Here is a 27,460-nt window from a genome sequence, read left to right as displayed (position 1 = left end):
TCTGACTCTGAAGATCCAGCAGACACTTATGTTTATTACTAAATACTGTATCCATTAAGAATTCTCACAAAAAGTGACACAATGTTAAATCTGGGTAATGTAGCAGCTATTCACTAGAGCCATGCCAACTGATTCAATGATCAGGAGGCATTTTTCATAAGAATTTGCTGACAATTCTTGTATACTGAGGTGGTGCACCATCCTGCTGAAAAATCAATGGTGAAAATTGAATTTGAACTGAATTAACAGTATTTTTTTTTTTTTGTTTTGTTCTGAGCAGTCTCAGGAAAAAAAAATAATAAATAAATAAAAAAATTCTTAGAACACCACGTCAAAATTCCAGTTCAGGGTATCAAGCAACAAACGTTTAAGTCCTTGTTAAAGAATAAATGGAGGTTGTTATGAGAGCAATAAGCACGATTAAATGTGGCTTCATCAGTCCACAAAATTGTCAATGATATCTGGGATTGTAACATTCATGGCCAAAAGCGATTTAGCAAATTTCAATCTAATTTATTGTAGGATTTAATTTTGTGTAGATAGGAAATCAATTCTGAATAAGCAAATGATATAAGGGTGAGGTATTAAATTGAAGAAGGGGAAGGAAAAAAGGAGTATTTTAAATAAATAAAGAAGAAAATAGCGGTAGAAGTAGGAATGTTCGTTTGACCCTCGTATTGCACTAATAGCTTAACGAACGGGAAGAAATTATAAATAGACAGCAGAAAGATAAAAAGCACAAAAAAAGTAATTAAAGGACACTAAGCTTGCTGGGGTTGTGAGACCCAACCTTACAGGGCTTTGGCATTTGTAAGTGTAATATAAAAGGGAGCTAATACCAAAAGCTTGTATAGAAATATGTGTTGAACATGCCGATAAAACGAAACCGAAAGTAAAATAAGGAAGTGAACATGAACAATACCTGGAATATTACAAATAATGTGAAGTAAAAACCAGTCTGGCGGGGAGATTAAGTGCATCAATTCAGTAGTAGAGTAGTTCAATGCAAGCAGGCTTCAACCAAGTGAACAATATATTTACATGATAGAGCAATTTATAGCAGCGAAGCAGACATGTAGTGACCTCTATAGTTATATTTAGAATACAAGTGCATGGAGATAATTTATAATAAGTGTTGGAAAAAGTGAGAGACGTGATTGGAATAGTATAGCTTTAAATGTAATAAAGTCATACAATTAAACTTTACCGTTAATGTTATGTCAAAAATCACATACAAGTAGACCAAAAGATAGGGCTACATTATAATAAGCTGAATATTAAATGTATCAGAGAAAGTAAATAAGAATCGTAAATATTTTAAGATATAAATAAATTGATAATCTATTCAAATTTGGATGTAGGTACATCCATGGTGACTTGAGATCCTAAAATGTTGTAGTAAAGGATCCAATATTAAAATAACATGCAATAGGCCAACGAGTATGAAACGATTCCAAGGAAACATTTAAAGTATAGAGGATAATAATTCAGTGTATATAAAATATACATATCCATAGGTAGTAATTAGGTGTGTATTTTCTGTGGAAATATAAGTAAATGCAACCAAGGAAAAAAAATTAGTAGACATTATATCCAACGGTAGTTAAGAATCCAGTTTTGAAGTGATATAAATAACATGGAATAAGACCGGGAATATTTAGTAATTCCATGGCGTGAATTAACTGTGGAAAGAAGGTGAAAGACACCAAGAATAAGAATTAGCTGATATTATAACCAATGGTAGTGTGAATAAAAACCCAATTCTGAATAGGTATACTTCCAGGAATGAAAGTAACATGGTGACTAAAGATCCAAAAGGTGTAGCAAAGTCAGCGTAAAATAAGTAATTCCAAGGAATCAACTCTAACATGAACGACCAGGAAATAATTCAAGGAATAACAAATCAGAAACATCCACAGGTAATAATTCACTGTGGAAAGAATAGGTAGATGTATCCCAGGAAAAAGAACCAGTTGACAAATCCACTGGTAGTGCAGTTCAGAATAAATCCATGGACATGAAACAGTCTTTACTTCATATGGAAGAATAAGAAGAAATTCCAAGGAACCAAATATTTTGGAAGTCTTTATAGTAAGGAGATTGTATAAAGTGATATATACAAAGTTAAGTGGTATAGACCAAAGTCACTAAAATCTGAAGGCTGCTATGTGATTTTAGTGGAAAAATTTAGAAATGGATATTCAAAGGTATAGTATGTTAACATAAGCTTGTAAAATTCAAGACCCACAAAAGGTAAATTCTACGTATAATATAAACCTTATCCTAAAACAAATTAGTAAAGTCAGTAAAGACTCAATATGGGTGGCTAAATATAAATAAGCCAAGATTCAACATGGAAAGTTAATTAAAAGTAGAGTTGTGCCCCCGTATCCGCTGGTTAACCACGGTTAACCACGAGAAAAAAAAAAAAAAAAAAAAAACTTAACACATACTACTCACGTGTCCAATACGATGCTTCCCTTTTTTTTTTGCGATGTCGATTTTAAATTGAATAGCTTCCCTTTATTTTTTACAATGTCGCGTATGATTTGGTCACCAACATTATAATGGTTCTTTAGAGATTTAAAGGATGCACCATTTTCAAACTTTTGAATAATTTCAAATTTTTGTTTAATTTGAAAGCACAACTCTTGCGTTTGCCCATCATTTTCGTGATTTCTAAACAAAAAAAAGTTCCGACATCCCTGACATAAATCATGAAAAAGAATTTGTCTTTTTTTGCGGTGAGACGGAACACAACAATCGACGTGACGCACTATTAGCACTTGAATTTTATGATTTCTGGTTGATTTTTTTTTTTTTTTTTAATTTGGAGTCTTGAAGTGTCCCAGTTTCCAATCCCGGTAAAACGAGTCTGCTGTACTTCATTATTACCGTATTTAATGTTGATAATGTCTTACTAGGTGTTTCATTTATCAATTAAACTTTATTACACCTATGTACGTATGTACAAGAAAATCACGTTATATATGGTGTCAGCAGGTGTTTGCTTATATCTGCGGTTTCAACCATCCATGGTAGATCTTGGATCGTATCCTCCACGGATACGGAGGTCTTACTGTAATCTCGTGAATGATTATTAGAACAAATCCAATGGATGTACTAAAAAAGTCAAAATATAACAGTAGAAACTTAGTGAGTAAAGAGACAAGATTATCAATCTGAAGAAAATAGTTGTATCTGAAATCATAAGTAGCTATTACTTACCAAGTAGTGGAATTCCACCAGATAATTTACAACTATACATTTACATTTATGTTTAAAACAGTATTTTATAAAGTAAATTGGGATATTATTGTTGACAAGCTTATTATAAAGGAGTTGTAGAGCTTTACTGAACAGTAGTTGATTACTGCATGTGTTAGCCAGTCTTGTGGTTTGGGTGCATATAATATTTTTACGTATTTTGATGGAAATATTGGAATGCCAGTTGGTAAGACAAAGACATCAAAGTTAAATTTGTTTCTTTTATCATATACAGTGGTACCTCGGTATACGTCCGCTTTGGAATAAGTCCAACTTGATATACGTCCTGTTTGGATGCGAAAAATTTTGTTTGGTATACGACTCATGTGCGTCAAAATGAGTCATGACACAGCGTGCTACCCTTGTTTACCTCTCTCAAGACAAAGCCACAACTCATAGATGCCAGATTTTACCCCCTCTCCAAAAACTGAATAAAAGCCGACCAAGGACGGATGCTAGCAAAGTACACGCGCCAGTCCTCACTCGGCTTTCCGAATAAAACCGACCGAGGACGTATGCGTGCATGGTGCGTGCTTACGTCCTCAATTGACTGAATTCGGTTTTTGGAGAGGGGGTAAGATCTGGCATCTCTGCCATGACTGCCCATGAGCGTCAGTACGACAGTTTCTACCATTCAGTGAACAACCTGCGCTATAACTCTTTGTGAATTTTCACGTGATTTTATGTTTTTTCACATAAATTTTTTGTAAATTTATTAACCATGAGTTCTAAGAAAGTTAATGAGAAGAGCCAAGCAACGAAGAAAATGGTTAGGATCACCATGGAGGTGAAAAAAGAGATTGTTGAGAAGTATGAAGGTGGCATGAGTATCTGGGACTTGTCTGCTGCATACTGTATGCCGAGAACAACGGTATCGATGATTGTGAAAAACAAAGACGTTATTAAATCTGCTGTGTTGCAAAGGGGGTGAAATCGATTACCAAACAAAGATCAGGGATATTAGAGCATGTTGAGAAATTGCTTTTGATCTGGATAACAGAAAAACAGTGTGCTGGCGATAGCGTATCGGAAGCAATGATTTGCAAAAAGGCAAAACTGATGCATGCCGATCTTTTGAAAAACAAGGCAGGAACGAGCCAAGAAAGTGAAGTGTTTAAAGCCAGCCATGGCTGGTTTGATAATTTTAAGAAGAGGACTGGCATTCACAGTGCTGTGAGGCATGGAGAGGGAGACAGTGCTGATAAAGATGCCACCAATGATTTTGTTACAGAGTTTGGAGAATTTGTGGAGGCTGAGGGTTTTGTTCCCCAACAAGTTTTTAATTGACAAAACAGGCCTGTTTTGGAAGAAAATGCCTAACAGGGCCTATATTACACAAGAGAAGAAGGCACAAGCCAGTGAAGGACAGGCTAACTCTCTTGTTCTGTGGCAATGCAAGTGGGGATTGCAAACTGAAGCCTCTACTGATCTAAGACTCTGAAAACCCGAGGGCCTTTAAGAAACAATGTGCGGAAAACTCAGTAGATGTGGAGGTCAAACAGCAGGGCTTGGGTAACCAGAGAATATTTCAGCGAGTGGTTTAATGTTATGTCTGGGCCGAGTGTAAAAAGTTATTTAGAGGAGAAAAACCTACCTCTGAAGGCCCTCCTCATAATGGACAATGCTCCAGCTCACCATCCAAGTTTGCAGGACTATGTGCTGCCGGAGTTTGACTTCATCACTGTAAAGTTCCTCCCCACTAACACGACTCCTCTCATTCAGCCCATGGACCAGCAGGTCATCAGTAATTTCAAGAAACTTTACACTAAAGCACTATTCCAGAGGTGCTTTGAAGTGACCTCTGACACAGAATTAACCCTGAGAGAGTTTTGGAAAGATCACTTTACTATCGTCCATTGCATATCTCTCATTGGCAAAGCCTGGCAGGAAGTTTCCTACAGAACAACGAACTCTGCTTGGAGGAATTTGTGGCCAGAAGCAGTGACTGAAAGGAACTTTGAGGCTGTGCCTATAGTGGAGGATATTGTCTCTCTGGGCAGGTTCACAGGGCTGGATGTGAGTGATGGTGATGTGGAGGAGCACAGGGAAGAGCTGACCACTGAGGAGCTGCAGGAACTTAAGGAGGAGCACAAGACTAAGGTGGATACACTCTCTTCAGGCTCAGAGGAGGAGATAGAGAAAAACCCTACTTCATTAATCAAGGAAATCTTTGCCAAATGGATGGATGTCAAAAACTTTGCAGAGACCGCCCAAACAACCCGTAATAGCATTGTCTGGAAAGACCAGACAATGTCACATTTCCGAAAGATCCTGAGGAGAAGGCAGAAGCAAAGTTCTTTGGACAGATTTTTAGTAAACGTCAAACCTGGTGTGATCCTCAACCAGTCTGTCTCTTTTCCAAGTAGGGAAAAGAGAAAATTAAAGTTTGTTAAATTTTCATTTATTTAATCTAATTGATTTTGTATTCATGTATTTCAGTATTAAGCAGTGTTTAAATTATTTTATACAACCCCATCAATGTATAATATGCCAATAACAATAGGATTTTTTTTCATGGGAATGGATTAATCATTTTCCCTTTATTTCTTATGGGAAAAATTTGTTTGGTATACGTCCTGTTTGGTCCAAGTCTAAGGATCTGGAACGGATTAAGGACGTATACTGGGGTACCACCATATGTCAATACTATGTGGAGGTGAAGTATTGTTAATAGTAATATCAAGGTCAAGGAAGTTGGCTGTGTGATTTGTTTGGTTTTTTTTTTATTAAGCTTAAGTTCACTGGGGTGAACTTAAGCTTAATAAAAGAAGAGGACTCGTTCCTGCCTTAATAAAAATAGTTTTGGCTATAGGTTCAAAGTTGGTAGTTAAGACTAGGATGTCATCTACATATCTGAAAGCTAGCAAGTTATGATTAGAATTATTTATGGTGTACAATTCTTCATAATAATGCAAGAATAGGTTGGAGACTATGCTGGATATTTGGGAACCCACAGGAACACCAATATTCTTTTTATAGGTAAGTTTGCCATCGAAGATATAATTATCGAGTAGACATAGGTTTACATAATTGTCCCATGTGTTTTCATTTATATTTAATTTATCTTTGTATCTGTGATAAAGCTGTTTTAGCATAAACATCAGTAAATTATGCAGTATGGAGCTAAAAAGGTTGGTAAAGTCAGATGTTTCTATGTTTGTTATGGTAATATTAGATTTAAGGGTATTTATTTATTGATGACAGTTAGGTTATTGTTAATTACCCAAGTTGATGTGAGATTATTAAAAATAGTTTTTAGTAATTTGAAAAATTGTTTGGATGGGAGGTAGCAGCAACTGTTTTTGGAGCTAGTAATAAATCTGAAACCTATGGGTTTTTTGTGGAATTTTACGATCAAATAGAGAAATGGTAGGGTTGAGTTGTGTAGTTTAGTACGTAGTTTTCTATGTAAAGCGATTAGCTTTTTGACTGTGGCTGAAGGATTAAGATGGCAGATAGTGAAAGTGGAACTATTTTCTATTGAATACCCATTTATAATCCTTTAAGTTTTAGTCTTCTGCTGCTCTGCACGAAGCTATTCTTTAAAATACACCTATTTAATACTTCTTAATGGATCTGATTTTTACACATCTTGCTATATGAAATTTACTTTCCACGCCCAATGTGAATAGTATATCTTAAAATATTTGCGATTCTTAATTACTTTCTCTGATATGTTTTAATATTCAGCTCATTATAAAGTAGCCCTATCTTTTGGTCTATGTGTATATGATTTTTGACACAACATTAATGGTAATGTTTAATTGCATGACTATTACATTCAAAGCTATACTATTCTAATCGCATATCTCATTTTTTCCAACGATTATTATAAATTATCTCCATGCACTTGTATTCTAAATACGACTATAGAGGTCACCACATTCCTGCTTTTTTTGAATTTCCATGCTGCTTACTATTAAGTCCGCTTTGCTGCTATAAATTGCTCTATCATGTAAATATATTGTTCACTTGGTTGAAACCTGCTTGTACTGAACAACTCTACTGAATTGATGCACTTCATCTCCCCGCCAGACTGGTTTTCACTTCGCATTACTTATAATATTCCAGGTATCGTACATGTTCACTTTTTTATTTTACTTTCGGTTTCACTTTGAATTTGTTTTATCGGCATGTTCGACACATACATTTCTATACAAGCTTCTGGTATTAGCTCCCTTTTATATTAACACTTACAAATGCCAAAGCCCTTACTATAAGGTTGGGTCTCACAACCCCAGCAAGCTTAAAAAAAAAAAGTAAAGTGCAGCCATTATCAACCCACTGCAGGATGGAAGCCTCCTCAACAATTCATGCTGAGGGAAATGGACCATAATCTGCCACGCTGGTCCAGTGCGGGTTGGCAGAGCGACCGTATTCAGCAGTCAGGGGCTTGAACCCCGGTCTACTCAAAGAGCGTGTGCTACTGCACTCCCGCTCCTGACCACTCGGCTACGGAGGCCACCAACCTTAGTGTCCTTTAATTACTTCTTCTATGCTTTTTATCTTTCTGCTATCTATTTCTAATTTCTTCCCATTCATTGAACTATTAGTGCAATACGGTGGTGAAACGAAAAGTTCCTACTATCCTACTTGTATCACTATTTTTCTTCATTTATTTAAAAGACTCCTTTTTCCCTTCCATTTCCTCAATTTAATACCTCACCCTTATACCATTTGCTTGTTGAAAATTAATTTCCTATTTACACAAAATTAAACCTACAATAAATTTCTATTTTAACTAAAATATTTACACCTCAATAAATTACACCGTGTTGGGACTACCTTGTCCATATTGTATTAGAAAGTGCTAATTTCTTTATCATGACTTGTTTTGGCCATTCACTTTTCTTCTAGAAATGCAGTTCCTGATACATGGTCAGGTGTAATCCCCTGATGAAATTCTTGATCATCTACCAATAATTATTTTGGCTGACATCAGATCATGCATATTTGCATTACCTATACTACCATTCTACCATTTTCTAAATATGTTCCCCTGATATCTGATGACAGCTATAACATTTTCATTTTAATTTTTTATTTCCATTTTATTTGCATTATATTATTATTTTGATGTACTAATTTTATTTTTTAGTTCCCCCACTTTATATTGGCTTGGTAATTCAGCCCATATTTTTTTTCTTAATTTATCATAAACTCTAGAATTTTAACATTCTTTCACTTTTCATAAATCTACTACATTTCTTTTTCTACTTTCCTCACCATGCTAGTTGCTGCCACTTTGCATAACTATCACATTCATTTATGCATATTTAATTCAATATATTAATACAACTTATATTTACTCTGGCATCCTTTAATGCTGCTTTGCACTTTTAGGTGCATCTGTCATACCTATTTATTAATCTTGCATTCACTGATACCATTTCATCAACTGTATACCTTTTTCTTATGTAACTCTTTAAACATTACCTTTACAGAGTTACATTGAATACCCATTTATATATATATATATATATATATATATATATATGGTCGGCCACCGTTTTGAAGACCCCCAGGGGCGCACAGACCCCAGTTTGGGAAATGCTGATCTAATGCATCAGCATATATTTTTAATTTGGAGTCAGGCTGCTATTCATCGTTTTCAGGTTCTTCATCTTCCCCTTCCTCCATAAGTTCTTGACTGTTCATAAATTCACTTTTTTTTTTATATAAACCCCAAACACGAGAGGTATTAGAACCTATAGTTTTTTTTTTTTTTTTTTTTTTGTTAGTGCATCAGCTTCTGTGGCCATAATGCACCTCCCAAAGTTTTCGTATTTTACTGTGATCCAAGCTCAAGGCAGGATTCGAACCCACGACCTTTGGGTTGTCAGGCAGGCACTTTACCCACCTGGCTAGCCTGGCTGGCCAGAACCTATAGTACTTAGTATCGTGCTTGGGTTGGAGGTTGAGAAGACGAAACAAGATATTTGTTGACATTGGACTTGAACTTCTGTAGACTGTAATTTGCAGGAAATATGTATGAAGGAAGGTTGTTCCAGAAAACGGCAATTGAATGAATAAACGAGGAAGATGAAAAGTTGGTTCTGTGAGTTTGAAGTTGGACAGTAAACTGATGTTGGCTGGTGGCGCATGTGTTCGGACTGTTTTGCAAGAGAGAGAGAGAGAGAGAGAGAGAGAGAGAGAGAGAGAGAGAGAGAGAGAGAGAGAGAGAGAGAGAGAGAGTGGGAATTAGAGAAGCCAATTCAGAAGAACAGTGCCCATGGAAGTATCTGTAGAAAAGGCATGCAGCAGAAACAGTACGTCTATGAGACAGAGAGTGGAGAGACTCTGTTAGAGATGAATCATTAATTAACCTAAATGCCCTCTTCTGAACAGAATCAAGAAGCCTGAGAGAGGTTTTGGGGGCACCACCCCAGATGTGGGAACAATATTCCATGGTAGGGCGGATTTGCGATTTGTACAGAGTGAAGAACTGTTTGGAAGAAAAGTAACGCCGAGAGTGAAAGAGAAAACCAAGTTTTTTAGATGAAGAGGAAGCAATATTTGTAAGCTTATGCCAAGAGAGATTAGAAGTTAGGGTAATTTCCAAAAGAGATATATCATTTTGCTTAGAAATCGGAGTGTCACCAAAGATAAGCATAGGAGCAGAAGAATCCTTTTTGTGAGATATAAGACAAGACTGAGTTTTAGAAGGACTGAAATCAACTAAGTTGTCTTTGCCCCACTGGACAATTATCTGGAGATCGGCATTTAAGGAATTCGTAGCAGATTTTCGAGAAGTTGAGGCTGATTCAGCACGGCAAGGTTTCTTAAAATGGAAAGCGGAATGCAATGTGCTGTCATCGGCAAAACTATGGATAAGATTTTCAGTCAATGGAAGAAGGTCATTTAATATACAAGAGGAAAAGAGTGGGGGAAAGAACTGAACCTTGGGGGACGCCGGCATTAGTGGGGAAGTTAGAAGACAGAGCCATCTACCATCACTCTCAGTGAGCAACTGGAGAGAAAACTAGAGATGTCAAGAGCAACTGCTTGTGTTTCACTGAACCTTTCCATTGAATTAGTCCATAAATAGGTAACTAAGCCAGAATATCACCAGTGGATCAACACTGACGGAATCCATACTGCGATCGTTGATCAGACGGAATGTTTCTAGATAGTTTAAGAGTTGGTGGTTAATTGATTTCTCCATTACTTAAAAACAGTAGAAGTAATTGCAATGGGGCGATAATTGGATGGGAGGGATTTGTCACCCTTTTTAGGAACTGGCTGGATATGAGCAAATTTCAAAGCAGAAGGAAAAACACCTTGGCAATTAGAAAGCGAAAAAAGATGGCAAAGAACAGGAGTAAGTTCAGGAGCACAGGTTTTGAGAACAAGTGGAGAAATACCATCAGGACCTGGAGCTTTCTTAGCATCAAGATTCGTCAAAATCCTTCTGACATCCTTTTGACAGAAGACCACACGAGGCATGGAATGGAGCATGTTGGGAATGGTGGGAGGTGTTTTACCAAGATCATTAATACAAGAGTTGGAAGAAAAATGGGATGCTAGCAGGTCAGCTTTATCCTTGGCTGAAGTGACAACAGAACCATCTGATTTGGACAGAGGTGGGAGCAGAGATGGACAAAGGTTGCGACCAATAGCTTTGGCAAGAGACCAGAATGCTCGGCTACCATTAGGGCAAGAAGCAAGTTTTCTACTCTTAGCCTGTTAACTCTCGTTTGGACTGATTAATAACTGCTTTACAACTGTTGCGAGCTTTGGTGTAGGCAAAAAATGAAACTGAAAAATTAGAAACAAGCCGATTACGATATGCAACGTAAATTTCCAATGTACACTGAGTTGCCAGAGGCATTTCACGAGTGCACACCATGCTTGTAAACAAAAGTATAGTTAGGAGTTAGACACTCCTTTGTCAAAGATTGGGCATCCATTTGGCTCCTTTTAGCTGTGGGGGGGTGGGGGGGTCCTCTTCTGCCCAGGTTTCCAGCTTCACTATTAGGAGGCAAGAGCAGTGCCTGGCATGACTAAGAGAATATTAGTAAAGGTTAATAGCTAACAAGGAAAGGTACAAAGAAAGGTAGCTTTCCTTTCTCATTCTCTTCAAAAACATTTTGAAAGAAGAGCTGCTATGAAATAAGGAGTTTTAATAAATATCGGAATTTTAAAAGAACTAGTAGTGGCTCTTGAAGAATAGTTAAATGAAAGCATAGACAAATCGTTTGGTCACAGATTACTTGGCACATGGGGCCAAGGAGTGCGATTTTGAAGGAATTTAATATGACACATAGATCCGTAAAGAATGGGGTTACTGGAATTGCTAGTTTTGTGTTTTGTCAAATCTTTCGTTCTTTGAAAACTTGGAAATATTCACATTCTTTTCTATTGAGATATGTTCATAGACACTTTTTTAGGTCATAAGCTGATGGTGCACAGTCCAGAAATTTTATGACAGATGTGGAATGCTTTCCTAAAGAAGTATCTCAACTCAATTATGCTAGTGGTATAAGAATGCCTGCTGTCCCAGTGAAACACCGCTCTTGCAACTGGTCAAATGAGATCAGTTTCTTTGCAATGAGAATGTGAAGATCAAGAGGCATAGAATTATCCAATTTTAACATTTAAGAAAGTTACTAATTAAATCTTTTTGAAAATGCTTTTTGGGCATTGGAGAATTTGGCATTGTCACTGGGTGAGTGTGTTCTCCACTGCTTAAATGTTTTCTGCTTGAAAAGTAATTTCAAGTCTAAGATTCTTTTCTATGATACAAAGGGTCAAAAAATGTTTCGGTGGCTGTTAGTTTTTTTTTTTCTTTCAAAACTTGTATACACAAAAAGTGCTTTTATAACGTTCTCCATTAGTAAACAATACTGGCTCCTAAATAAACTACAGTAAAAATTTAAAATTTTCTAAAACCAATACATTTTTCTCTTTTTGATAAACAATTCTTATCCATAAACCTCTGTATTTTTATAAGTTAACATCTGTGTAAGCAGAATATTGTTGTTGTCGTTGTTATTTGGTTTTTAGGAGCATTAGCAACTAAGGCCATATTGCTCTGGGAATATGTGGTGGTCATTCCCTTAGCGTTCTGCATCCTCTGTATTTGGTGGTCATGGGCTTGAACCCCGGTCTAATCAAGAAGCGTGTGCTACGCACTGCTGCTTCTGCCCACTTGGCTACGGAGACGCCTCGCAGAGTATTCAATGTAGGGCTCAATGGTTTAGAAATTATACTTTTGCAATGCTTGTGGAAGAAATATTTAGCACTTGAAGGGATATAAAAATGAATTTCTAAATACTAATACACAGAAATTTATGATGATCTGTGAAAGTGCACTTACTTTCATAATGACTTGTTTATTTCCTACAAATTTGGCAAATGCTTTTATTGCCTCAGGTGACCAGTTCTGCAATGTACAAAATAAATTTAAGGAGTTTAATGCTTAAAAAATACTTTTAAATATAATAAAAAGTATAAGTGTTAACAAATGCAGGGATTATAACTGTTTCTATTTACACACTACATTGTGTTCCTTATTACAAATTTTTAAAAGCACCCACAAAATTGAAAAGTAAATAATATTTTTGAATGTGTATAAAGACACTAACAGAATATTCTATGAAACTGAGACCGCTTTGTCTTCTTTTGCAACTGCTACAAACACTCAAAACAAGTGAAGGTGAGATGTGTAATTTAAAACTACATGCCTATCTTAATTAAAAAACAGAAGCCCAAACCTATATTCTCTAAATATTTGAAATATAATTTGGTCCACTGAAGTCCCTTTTTAGTAGGTGTCACAAGGCCTTGGTGAATAAAAATAAGGACATAGCAGTTCATTCTGTAACATGTTTACTTATAGTGCAGTTTAATATGATTTTTAAAGAGCTTATTCAGCATTTTGTGACTAACAAATGCATCTAGTGCAAATCAGCACTAGATGCATTTATCTGGAAATTATTTTCAGTAACAGGCAATATATGTTAGCCAAGGTTCCACCTCCCATTCAGTTCTTTTTATTTTAGCTTTATTTTTATTTTCCATCCAGAAGGTGCTATTTGTGTTAGTCACAAAGAAATATTCAGGTTTTCATTTATAATTTTTATTATATATTCAATTCATTTTGTTGCCACATTCAGATCAACACCAGCTGCATTTTACTTGAGACTATTTTCAATCTCAGGTCCACTCTTCCAGATCATTTTGCTGCTGTATTCAGAATTTATACACTAAATTTAAAGCAACACACACAGACAGACAATTTTCCAATTTGAATGTATGTGATAATTTTTTTTAAACTCAGCTTAGCAAAGTACTGAACATAAGAGGATCCCAAAGCAGTTACCAGATATGTGGCAGATATGTTTTAATGCCACAAAATGCAAGGTCTTATACAAGGTCTCTGACTCAAAATGCAAGGTCTCAAAAAATAGCAACCCCAAAATAACTTATACACTTGGTGGCTTGAATTAAAAACAGTACAGAAAAATTAATCTGGGAGGTAATCAGGCAGATATGACGTTTTCTGAGCAGTGTAAACAGGCAGCTAGAAAAGGCCATGGTGTCCTATCAATGGTATATTGAACAATATCCTATAGAGATAGGGAGGTCTTAATCCCACTGTATATGGCAATTGTAAGACTGCATTTGGAATATTGTGTCCAAGTATGGAAACCTCTCTAAAAAGACAGCTTCTTGAAAGGGTCCAAATATGGACAACTTGCATAGCGAGACTGGCAAAAGTGATTGCACAAGGAAAGAGATTATGTGGAAAACTAGGCATCTTAGAGGGGGACCTGACTGAGGTTTATAAGGCTCTGAGAGTGGTAAATATAGTGAATTAATACAGAATTTACACTATTATAAATAATTTCAGCATTAGGAGCTATAAATTCAAATTACAGGGGAAGAGGTTTAGACTACATTGTAGATGTTTTCTTTAGTTAGCAAGTTTGAGATTGACAATTTGAAGGAATTTAATGGTCAACTGGATAGTTACCTACATGACAAGGGAAGCACATAATTTGTATTCTCTTATTTTTTTTTTTTTTTTTGGCCAGTACAGCAAAAGCCTGTGGCTTCCTTGCATATGGTTAATACCAATACTAATAAATAGCTGATTAGTTTATGTGCACAAAAAATAATTTAATTCAACAACCTAGGTTTGTTTGCTGCCTAATCTTTGTCATTGTATAATGACAATGGTTAAGCACCAGCTTGAATTTTGCATACAGGTCTGGAAGCCTCATTTTAAAGAGGATGTGGATCTGTTGGAAAAAGTACAAGGAAGAGCAACAAAATTAGTTAGGGATACAAAATGGTATTGAAAAAGACTAGTTCTGCAAAATGCAGAGTCTGGAACTAGGCACCAGGAAGGAGATTCAAATGGAATATTTTAAGGCTTTAAATGGACTGAATAAACTAAATGGTGGTGGGATCCTTCCTGTATTTCAGATGCCACACATAAGGGGATACAAATTTAATTTGAAGGATGTCGCAGGGCAGATGTTGCAAATTTTTTTTTCTGCCAGAAAACAATTAATTGTTGGAACAAACTTCCATCTGGTGTTGTGGAAATAGGTAATTTTTGTTTTAATCAATGCTGTATAAGCTTGTTTCCTTGCATCATTTGCCATTACCAGTGTTCAAATCCAGTTTGGTGAGACAAACCGACCAGAGAATATATAAGGGCACAACATGTCCATATAAGTTAATTCAGATGTTATCTTTTTTTTTATTCATTAGTACTAAAGCTTCACAATTGTAATCAAATGTACATTTCTCTAGCAGTACTACCTATACACTGGGCATTTCTCTTTCTCTCTTCACACTCGGCCTCTCTTCTATCTCTTGACGCTCTCTCATCTACATAAATCAAATTGGTCAGTTCATGCAGGTGCTCTATGACCAGCTTAAGTGGCTATAATTTGCTAGTGATGAAAGTCTGTGCTAAGTGATATAATTCACTGTGTAGATGAACAATGCTATAAAAAAGGAATATCACTCTTTTACACAGATTTAAGTATTAAACAGCAATATTTAAAACTATGCATACTTCTATTCTACATTGTACAAGATACAACAGATTGTATAATTGTACAATATATGAACTGATTTACGTGAGCTTGATGTATATGAGCTGTAAATTAAAATGTACAGCTTTTATACATAAAGCTGAATAACTGTTATGGTGGCAAAAACAACTCAATAATCTTTGTTACTATGTGTGAGAAATTTAGAGCATGATTCAGAGGTATATGAATTCCCCATGATTCCATATGCAAGTTTTAGGTGATGGGAAAAAAATGTAAAAGTTTAAAGGTGATATATATATATATATATATATATATACATACTATATAGTACATTCTGTAATATCTGGCACATTTTACAAAAGAATCAACATTTTAAAATCTGGAAATATTAAGAAAAAAATCCAGCACTCATATTAACAATCACATTTGTCTTTAAGAATCCATGCAAAAAGAGTGCAATTTGTTTTTTTTTGTTTAAATATATGAGAACTATTCAGTAAAGAATGATAATTTTTCATGAACAATTGTATGCTATTTCTAGCTGAGCTGCAGAATTTAAGACCAAACCAAATTGCATACCAGAGCAACTGTGCAGTTGACTCGTGCACATAGTGTGACGTTAGTGGGTGGTCAAGTATGCCTGTTCAGTTTTGCCTATGTAACACTGGACATATGCTACTCTCAAATTTTGTTTCTGTGTCAAGAAAACATCAACTGAAGCATATGAAATGTTAAAAAGAAGTTTATGGTGAATCTACACTTCCAAATAGCACAGCTTGCAGATGGTTTAGAATGTTTAAAGATGGATGTGATTCAATAACAAAAATCAGTGGTACTGGAGCTCCAACCATTGCTGTCACCACAGAAACTATAAACACTGCTTCTGTAATCTCTGCCAGTTGCCTTACTGTTATACAAGATTGTTGTATAACAGTAAGGCAACTGGCAGAGATTTGAGAATATAAATAGTAGGAATGCATGGTATTCTCCATGACCATTTGAATGTGACATGTGTTTGTGCATGCTGGGTTCCAAGACTACTCACACCTGAACAACACCAAGTTCACATGGAGGTTTGTCAGGAGCTGCAATGGATGGTTACTGTAGATGATGGTGAGGTTCTGCACAAGATAATGGCAGATGAGACATGGCTTCATCATTTCCACCCAGACAGTAAACAAAGCTCTGTTGGAAGTCTATCTCATAACCAACACTGAAAAAAAAAAAAAAAAAAAAAATTCAAGGAATGATTTACCAGCATGTTGTGCCACATCATATGAGTTTTGGGACCTTACTACAGAACTGTACTGCACATTTTGTGAGGTCACAAATGACCACAACTGCATGCTGGTGTGTTTATGATGCATCACGGCGATGCGAGCCCTCACACTGCTCATACTGGGTTGATCTGTGGTGGTGCCACTGGGGGGGGGGGATTGGGCTGGCAGGAAGAGCAGGGAGGGGGAATTCTTCACACGTATGGATGCATGGAAGAGAAGGACAAACCAGATCAGATCCTTATGTAATGGACGTGGGATAGTATCGGATACTCCAGCTGAAGTTGCAGATGAACTCAACAGTTATTTTGCATCGATATTTACAGAAGAAAAACCCTTCATGTCAATGAGAAATTCTGGAAGTGAAGTTGAAAAAAATGTAATTAATGATGTTGAAATTTCACGTTTATTTAATGAAAAAACTTTCGAGCCTACAGGCCAGTAAGACTCCTGGGGTTGATAGCATTTACCCTATAATCTTAAGGGAGGCGGCAAGTGAGTGCATTGAACCATTGAGGCTAATTATGAGAGCATCACTGGACTCAGGAGTGATTCTGTTGGATTGGAAAAGTGCCGATGTATCTCCAATACATAAGGGCAGTTCTAAGAGTGAAATGGGAAATTACCAGTCGGTTAGTCTAACTTCAGTTGTAGGGAAAATCATGGAAACTATGATCAAGGGTGGAATTCAGGATCACTTAGATAGAATTCTGAAGGATACTCAGCATGGTTTTGTAAGGGAAAATCATGTTTAACTAATCTGGTTAGCTATTTTGACAGGGTCACTCAAGAGCTGGACTTAGGGAATAATTTCAACATTGTTTATTTGGATTTCAGCAAAGCATCTGACTTAAGTCCCACGTGAGCAGTTACTTTATAAGCTGGAAAAGGTTGGAATCACAGGGAAAAGTCATCCTTGGATAGCAGGGTGGCTTCATGGCAGGAGGCTGAGGGTTGTGATAAATGGTTATTGACTCGTGCACATAGTGTGATGTTAGTGGGTGGTCAAGTTTGGGTTGATGTAAGAAGTGGGATTCCCCAAGAATCAGTATTAGGACAATTGTTGTTTTTGATTTTAATAAATGTCAGCGATGATGGGATACAGGGTGTGATGTCTGGATTTGCAGATGATTTGAAGATTGGTGGAATGGTTGGTGACTGCTGCTGGGCAGAGCTCCTTCGGGGATGATCAGAGGAATGGCGGCTGTGCTTTGGTCCAGCAGGGTGTGGGGTATTGCACCTGGGAAGCAGCAGCCCCGGGATGACACTTATGCACTTGGAGAAGTTGAACTGGGGCCAGTGGCAGAGGAGGAGGGACTTGGGTATTGCAATGCAGTTGGATGTGGGGTTCTCCGAGCGTTGTGGACTGGTTGCAAGGAGGGCCCATGGTGTCCTATTGATGATTTATCAAACAAACGCTAGTAAAGATAAGGACATCATAATCCCATTGTATAAGGCTATTGTTGGACTACACTGGGGGTGTTCTGTTCAAGTGTGGAGACTGCACCGGGGGGGGGAATTTCTTTCTTGAAAGGGTCCAGGGATGTGGGTGGCTCACCTGGTGGGATCGGCAGAGGGGCGTCCATATGAGGAAAGACTTCGAATATGTGGGCTGCAGAGCTTGGAGGCTGAGCACCTTGGGAGAGACTTGATTGGGGTGTTTGGGGGGCTCTGGGGGCATGGGCAAAATGAATAAGGATGAAATTTTCTTGGTTATAAATGATTCTAGAACTGGGGGCCATGGTTTCAAGTTGCAGGGGGAGTTGTTTGGACTGGATTGCAGGGGTGTTTTTTTTTACTCAGCAAGTTATAAATTACTGGAATAAGTTGCCTACATGGGTGGTGCAGGCTGAGGGGAGGGATTCAAGCAGTAGCATATCCAGGTATCATCATAAGGGGGGGGGATGGCAGCCAGGCGAATTTTCTTTCTTTTTTTTTTTTTTTTAGATAGACCCAGGAACGCTTATACATCCACATTTTATTGATTATTATCTTTATTTGAATATTAGGAAAGCACGTGAATAATAATATGAATCACAAAAAATTACAATAATATATTATTTCCAATTATTTGGCAATAGAACACACAGAACAAACAAGTTTATGAAATACACATGTGCATATAAGAAAATACAAGGAAAGAATAATAGAAGTACGTGCAGAGGCAGATTTACAGTGAAGCTTAAGCTTCAGTTTAAGGGTGCCCCTCACTTGCATGGGCTGCTTCAAGGCCCTGGTAGGGGCCCTATCAATTCTCATACCAATATCAGTTCTCATGGTCATATGTTTTTGTAAAATTTTAAAAAGTAAGATATTTTAACCACTGCTGTCTCTTTCCATTCTGACTTCCCCTCCATCACACTGATGTGTTGGGTGGCGTTGGAGTCATGGGCGCCAGCAGGATATTTTGCAAGGTGGTGCATGGGAGAATAAATTTTTGTTCAAATTTTGGAAAAAAACAATGCATTATTTTAATTAAGTTTGACTGATTTACGTGTACAGCTGAGCCAATGTTTCGTGATTGGCAGGAGAAAGGACTTGGACTTTTATTGTTTTAATGTTTCAATAAATTACTTTGATATCCAAAGGTGGTAATACTTGCACCACCTCTGGACTTCGAATGGCCATGGTGCAAGATGGTGCACTTTGCAGGGAAACTATGCTGCTGGCGCTCATGGTCTGAGTGACCATCAGCTTTAAAAAATATACAAAGAAATTTTGCAATCTTTTTTCTTAAAGAGGGCCCACAAAACCTCCATTCCTCTGCACAGCTATGAAAAATGCTGTGCTGCTTTTTGCCGTTGCATGTTCTGTATCAGAAATTTTCTTGAATGGCAATACTCCGATGCTGAAAACTAAAGGTCTCTTCGGTTTTCTTGTGATTCATTTGTATTACGATGCCTTTCAATATCACTTAATTCGGCTGTCAGCGTGCGCTTGCAAAAACATTTTAAATAATCATCATCTAATTTGCAGAGCCAGTTCTTAGATTTAACATCTTCGAGCCACTGATTAATATATAGTCAACACAAAAGTGTTGACTATATTTTTTGTTCATTTTCAAAAGGTGGCAAAATTACACACTATAGTTTAATATGAAAATTCATAAACGAAAAAAAAAAAAAAAAAAAATGAGTTACCTACTCAAAGTAATTGAATCAGCATAAACGAAAAAGGGCAAGTTTTTGTTTTATCGCCAACACTGTTAAATCTATTCAGAACAGTGGTTTGCATGCAGAAATGGTTTAAGTTACTGCATCTTTGTTCTGGGCAGTCTACTCCAGTAATATGAAAAGTGAACCAACATAAAGTGACCATCTGTGTTAGGAAAATTAGACCGCCGAATTTCAAAGAAAGGAAGTTGAAGAGTTCTGAGCGATGGTGGAAATTCCTATTATAATATTTTTCTCTGATTTGTAAACGATATTTTTCTCTGATTTGTAAAAAAATTAAAAAAAAAAAAAAAATTTGCTGACAGAGTAATAAAATTACAAACGGTTCTCTCCAATTGTTTGAGATGTCATGGACCATTCATAATTTGTGAATATAAACTTATGAAAACTGGTATTATAAATATGCTTACTCGAAGGCTGTCAAGGTAGAGTGATCAAGCGCGAGGGTGCATAAGTACACATACCTTGGGTGACCCGGGTTCAAGCCTTCCACCATGCTGCCAGGACCATGGGTGCCGGCAATTTTAATATAATGGGTGCACACAATTTTAATATTTTCATTAATTTATTGAAATGTTAAAACAATACAAAATTCTTTCTTTCAAAATAAAAGTCCTTTCTCCCACCGATCACAAAACGTTGGCTCAACTGTACAAGTAAATCAATCAAATTTAACAATTTAAATATTGCATGTATTCGAAAATTTGGTGAGCAAAAAATTTATTTCTGCACGCATTTTTCAAAATATTCTGCTGGTGCCCATGCCAGTTAAATAAGGTGCTGTTTTCTTCTATTCTCCCGATCTTGTGAACTCCTCTGACTGTGTGGCCACCTGGAGCATAAACAGGAAATTCATTCATAAAATCACTTATTACAGAATCACTACAAAGTTGGCATTGCACTGCACACATAAAGCAAATCAATGCACACTTCTCTGTTCAGAGGTGCGCATTCATCATTTACTACTCTCATTTACTGCGTGCAAAAGGGGAAAAAAGCAAGGACATGAAAAATAACTTTTTTGAAATTCATATTACATCGTTCTATAATCTGTAAATGATCCAGCAACAGGTTTTCAATAAAAAAATACTGACACCAGAGTAACAAAATTACAAATTGTTGTGTCAAGTTGTAACAATATGCAAAGAATAGTAAAAAAAAAAAAAAAAATCTACAGCAATGACATTATTATCAAAATAATGATAACATTATTATCAAAATTGGACAACCTTTTGACTATTGCAGACATCATGGATCATTCAACATTTGTGAACATAGGCAGACTGGGTCAAAAATTCTTACTGGCAAAAACTTTTAGCGGCCTCACAACAGTGTTTATGGCCATGCAATTGCACATCGGTCTCCAGTCTCCAGCCCACTGTTTCCTTGGAAAAGTCTTATGACCAGTTTGCCTCTGTTTGTGAATGGTCCATTGTGTAAACTAATGAAAACTGGAATAATAAATTTACTTACATTTTCAGCCTTTCTATCACAGGTTAGAAAAGAATGCTTGTAATGGGTGAATTTTTTTCGTGCTCTACTCTCGAAAATGTAAAATCACTACATGTGGCAATGCCAAATCACAGAATAGTACACCAGTGAGCTTCAACACGAAGGCTTTGAAAAATGCTTCAATGTCTTAGAATAAATTGCATGACAAATGGATATGTGGAAATTACTGGGTAACCAACTGAACTGATTACAAAATACTTTTGAGTCAAGTGGAAGAATTTCGGTGAATTACAGTTGTCTTGTAACAACCAAATCCTCTGCTTGTGCTTTCACGATGGTTGCACTTGGTATTACCCTGAAGTGCAAGTGCTAAAATACTGCACCTAATATAATGGAGATGCTCACCCAGGTGTGAACCAAAGTAACCAGGGACTGTGGTGTCCATACCACAGGATGGCCCCCCGCATTACCAGAAAATACAAGTTGCAGAAAAATTTTTTTTCTGTGCTAATAAAGCAAAATGAAAATATCTGATTGGCTGAATTTTTTTGTTTCGTTTCCCACTCTCATTTCCCCAGTTTCTCCTTCAAGTTACTTTGCAACAAATTTTTCCACCCCAAGCAAAAACAGAACAGATACATATAAAACAGTTATAAAATGTATTAAAAGCGACAAAGTCCAGTCTTGGCTGTATAGAAAGAAAGCAATAGACAAGGCTACCAATGCTGTTGTGAAAATAGCAAATGACGTCAAAACCATAAATTTAATGAAACTGCATGCTTTGGAGAAACTTTAGATGTTGGACAAACAACTTGTGTGATCGAAACCCACTAATGTTGGGGTGACTGAAGTAGATGTTTTACTCTTTCTTGTCATTGTTTAATTCATTCTTTGAACATTACAAAATAAACACTAATTACACGAAGGATTCCATTCACTGCATCGGTCACTTACAGAATGTCATTGACATCGGTGAGGATCAAAGGATCTGGCAATTTAGATTTCTCTGGTTAGCACAGTAACAACTCATTCATAGCCTGTAGTTTTTCGTTTCAGTTCAAAAAAAAAAAAAAAAAACATTTAAGGCACTAAAAAGACAACACTGGCCACAGTTAGACTGTTATGTGACAAATTTGTGTATTGTAAAATAAAACATATTGCCCTGCGACAACAATCAGTATACCTGCACACAAAAAAATGTAAAATAAATTCAACACTAGAATAAAATCAGATGTGATGTACACACTATGTATATGTATATTTGGCACTGGTTTTGCTGAATATTTCACAACTATCTTTTATCGATACTATTTCTATAAGCGTAGCACAGTCAAAACATTACTTGGATGGCCAGTCGCTGTGCTGATAAGAATGTGTTACATTTAATTTATTAAAAAAATTGTTTATTAATGAAATTTGTTAATTGTCTTGAGAAATGAATCTGTCTTCTAAATTTAATGACACCCTTTCAAGGTTGGACCAAATACAGCTGCATTGGAATAGTTAAGCCACTGAACAAAATCATTGGTTTTTCTGGAGATTGCCTTTCAGTTACCATATTTCCCCATGTATAAGACGCACCTTTTTTTGAAAAATTTGAGGTCTAAAAACTGGGTGCGTCTTATACAGTGGTTGTAGATTTTTTTTACTTGCATTTCCTGCTTTTTTGCACTTGTCTTTGCGCTCGTTGTTTCGCACTTGTTACCGGTAAATTAGGTTACGTTTTGCCACGTTCTGCCCAGAAATGGCTCAGAAAAGATTTTCGTACAGTGCTGAATTCAAGTTAAAAGTGATCCAGTTTGCAAAAGTGAATGGAAATCGTGCTGCTGAACATAAGTTTGGTCCTCCTCCAACTGAGAAAACAATCCGAGACTGGCTACGGGAAGAAGAAACCCTACTGAAAATGCTACGGCAGAAGAAGGCCATTAGAGGTAAGTCAGCAAAATGGCCTGATTTAGAGAGGGAATTGAAGATATGGATTGAGGAGCAAAGGGCAATTGGAATTCCTGTGTCCACAAAGATGGTTCAGCATGAGGCAAGAAGAATTGCTGATGAAAAAGAAGTTACTGATTTCAAAGGAGGACACAATTGGTGCTTCAGGTTCATGAAAAGGAATGGACTAAGCATGTGTACATGCATCAGACTTGCCCAAAAGATGCCTGAAAGCTAGGAGCAGAAGGTCCTTGAATTTCATCGTTTTTCATTAAATGTCGGAAGACACATCAGTTTGAGTTGGGACAGATTGCAAATATGGACAAAGTCCTCCTTCAATTTGATGTCCCAAGTAACAGAACTGTTGATAAGAAGGGGGGTGAAAACTGTAACTGTGAAGACAAGTGGACGTGAAAAGACCATTATACAGTTGTTCTAGCTTGTTGTGCCGACCGAACCAAGCTGCCTCCTATGCTGATTTTCAAATGTAAAACAATGCCAAAAGAAGACATTCCTCGAGGAGTGATTGTCCACATTCATGACGAAGGGTTGGATGGATCAGGATGGGATAAAGATCTGGTTTGAGAAAGTTTGGAGCAGGAGACCAGGTGGGCTCTTACAAAAACCTGCCCTATTGGTGCTTGATCAGTTCAGGGCACACATAACAAAAAATACAAAGAAGATTGCTGCAGAACAAAAAACAAAACTTGCCATCATACCTGGAGGCTTGACATCCCAGCTCCAATCACTTGATGCCAGCATTAACAAACCCTTCAAAGCTGCCATGAGAGACAAATGGAACCAACGGATGAAGTCTTCTGGGGACAATTTGACACCAGCAGGAAGAGTGAAGAAACCAACTATAGGAGAAGTTTGTACCTGGGTGAAAAGATCCTGGGATAATATCAAGATTGAGATCGTTGATGAATTGGTCTTCACTGCACCTACATATTTCTTTAAATGAGGTATGATTTCCAATATTCGATGTATTACACTAGAATTTTCTAAACTACAAGCATTTAGATCCCGCAACAATTTAATGTTTATATTTGAACCACTCAAAGAAATATGAGTTTTAATGCTAGTTAAATAAGAAATAAAGTTTTATCATTTGTTAAGCAAATCCAAGGCTGTGGAGGGCAAGAAAATAGATGTTACTTAACATATAGAAACATTATTTGCTAAATTATTCAAATATCATACATTAAAATTTTTAATTTATGACATATGATCCTGTTTTTCTAAAATCAAACAGCAAAGCTGTAGTTCTTCAGTTGTTCACAAAATGATTTTGAAAGAAAGGATTGAGCTTTCTTAACCTGAGATTTTTTGGCAATTAAACTGGTCGGAAACATAACTGAAGGGTTTGTTGCACTGAAATTTGAAGACTGCTCCATTACTTTGTTCAGTGCCTAAATAATTTCAGCATGTGTCACGATCAGCATTCAAGAATGTCAAATCTTTGTAGAGGGAAGCTTCACTTGTTTTTCTTCTCCCCTATTTTCTATTTTTAATGCTGCATAAATTTAATACTAACCCAAATATAATAAATGGTTTAAATTATTATCTACACATATAAATTATAAATCCAGTTTTTATGTAAAAATATAAATATATACTAACAGGCAGTAGCTTTCAAGACTGGCGTGTCTCTTCATCAACTGAAATGAGCTGAGCAAGGCACGTTAATCATGTGCCATTGTTGTTGCACGGACATGCGCTGCTTTTACTCCACTGATCATCTAGCATTAAAATGGTTGTCTCTAGGATGGGGTGTAGATGTATACCTTTGTGGCAGTTTATTGCCTTTGGATTGTTTAATATGTTAAGTGACTCTAGCCATAGGCGGTGGCGAAAGTGTCGTGAGTGGTCTACTACTTCAACGTCATGTTTGGGATCAAGATTGTGGTTGGTGGCCCAAAAAATGTTCCGCGGAACATTTTTGGGCCTTACGGAACATGACAGAGCAATCCGGCTTGCCGAAACTGACCAGTCCGCAGTCGCAGAACATTTTTGGGCCACCAACCACGATCTTGATCCCAAACGTGACTTTGAAGTAGTAGACCACTCACGACACTTTCACCACCGCCTACGACTAGAGTCACTTAACATATTAAACAATCCAAAGGCAATAAACCGCCACAAAGGCATACGTCTACACCCCATCCTAGAGACAACCGTTTTAATGCTAGACGATCAGTGGAGTAAAAGCAGCCACGTCCGTGCAACAACAATGGCACATGATTAACATGCCTCACTCAGCTCATTGCACTTATCCGTTGTATTTGTATTTCAGTTGATGAAGAGACACGCCAGTCTCGAAAGCTACTACCTGTTAGTATATATTTGTATTTTTACATAAAAACTGGATTTATAATTTATACGTGTATGTTATTTCAACCATGGACCCCAGTACACCAGACCCATTCGTTACCATCATAACTACATCTGATTTTACTTACAACTTTAAGAACAAAATGGCTCACTTGGTTTCTAAAAAAAACAGCTCCATGTGGCAAACTAATGGTTGGCATTACTAATGTTACAAAAAAGGGCACAAATTTAAACTTACTACATACATACATATGTATGCAGCAACTGGACAAGGGGACTGATGTTATGCAAGTGCTGGTGCTGCCATCTACTAGAATTAAACATGAAATGAAAGAGTGATTGTTCCTTGAGCCACGGTTAGTAGAAATTGCTATCATTTCAGAATGTAGTGTGAGCTGAACTGCATGTCTCTCCTGTATCTGTTGGGGAATTTAATGAAATAAAGAGCAAAGGTCAAGTTTTTTGTTCGAATGGAGAAAAATTCCATGGAAACGTTTCAAATGATGAAGCAAGTGTATGGAGAGAATTGTCTGTCTTATGCATGTGTGTTCAAGTGCCATAAATGTTTCACTTGTGGAAGAGAATCACTAGAAGATGGCAAACATACGAGCCCAGAAAAAAAACAGTTCAAATTCCAGAGTTGACTGAAAAGGTGTGGGAAATCATTGCCAATAACCAATATGCAATACTCTGAATGATTTCTGAAGGTCTGTGTGTTAATATGGAAACCATTTGACAAACAATAACTCAGGATTTGAAGAAAACAAAGATCTGTGCACAGTTTGTTCCACATTCGTTAAGAGACAACAAATGACAGGTTCAAGTTGAACGCTGCAAAGAACCCATTGAGGCCAGTGAAAGTAAACCCAACTTCCTAAATTCAATCGTTATGGGTAACAAGATGTGATGCTTTCAGTATAACCCTGCAAAGAAGTGAAAAAGTGCAGAGTGTAAGTTGGCGAACTCTCCCAAAGCCAAAAAGGTTCATCAAGAAAGCTCAAAAATCAAAACCACGGTCACCACTTTCTAAGGTGGTAAGGGAATTGTGCAGTGAGAGTTCATGCCCAATGGCCAAAGTGTTACTGCTGCCTTCTATCTGGATGTTTTGAAATTTTTATTTCAGAGAATTAGCTGTGTGTAGCATCAGTATGGAAAATATGGCAGTTGTTTCCTCTTGCATGACAAAGCACCAAGCCACAAAGCTTTTACTGTTTGGGAGTTTTTGGCTAGCAAAATAGTCTACATACTGACTTTTTCATGACATTGACACCATTCAAAGAACTATGACAAGAACACTGAACAGCAAGCCATTCTGTTCCAGTCACTTCGTTATCGTTCCATGCAGTGTGTGGATGGAGGAGGAAGTTACTTTAAATAAACAAAGGTAAGTTTACTCCTGACAAATATACATCATAATATCCTGACAAATTTGATAGGATATTATGATGTGGTTACAAAGGAACTGGATGCAAAAAATAATTTTGATATCATATATTTGGATTTCAGGAAAGCTTTTGACACTGTTGCGCATGGAAGACTATTGTACAAATTGGAGCAGAATGCTATTAAGGGTAAGTTGCTACAATGGATAAAAGGATGGTTAGGTGGGAGAAGACAGAGGGTGGTAATCAATGGGTGCTGCTCTTCGCGGACTAACGTTATTAGTGGAGTCCCACAGGGTTCGGTGTTAGGTCCACTGTTGTTTTGTATATTTATCAATGATATTGATGAAGGTATATCAGGCTTAATGTCAAAGTTTGCAGATGATACAAAGGTTGGCAGGGTTGTTAATGACAGTAATGGCAGTGTGCTACTGCAACAGGATCTAGATAATTTGGGTAGATGGGCTAAGAAGTGGCAACTGAAGTTTAACCTTGACAGATGCAAAGTACTGCATATCAACTGTGTGGTACTACACTTAAGGTGGTAGAAAATGAAAAAGACGTGGGAGTAATTGTGCAGGATATGAAGTTTTCTGAGCAATGCAGACAGGCTGCCAGGGCAGGTCATG

The 27,460-nt window shown here is 36.9% G+C and overlaps 1 protein-coding gene across 1 annotated transcript in view; it reads right to left on the bottom strand.

Moving 5' to 3' along the window:
* Positions 1-27,460, bottom strand: part of qin (tudor domain-containing protein qin) — a 571,075-nt gene that overhangs the window by 302,526 nt on the left and 241,089 nt on the right. The window contains exon 19 of the mRNA XM_090381133.1: positions 12,587-12,652. Coding sequence (XP_090237259.1) covers positions 12,587-12,652 — 66 coding nt within the window. The remainder of the gene's footprint in view (positions 1-12,586; positions 12,653-27,460) is intronic.

Source organism: Mastigoproctus giganteus, chromosome 9 (assembly GCF_048544385.1).
Source record: "Mastigoproctus giganteus isolate SK-2022 chromosome 9, ASM4854438v1, whole genome shotgun sequence".
Lineage (NCBI taxonomy): Eukaryota > Metazoa > Arthropoda > Arachnida > Uropygi > Thelyphonidae > Mastigoproctus > Mastigoproctus giganteus.
This window is presented reverse-complemented; position numbering and strand designations above follow the sequence as displayed.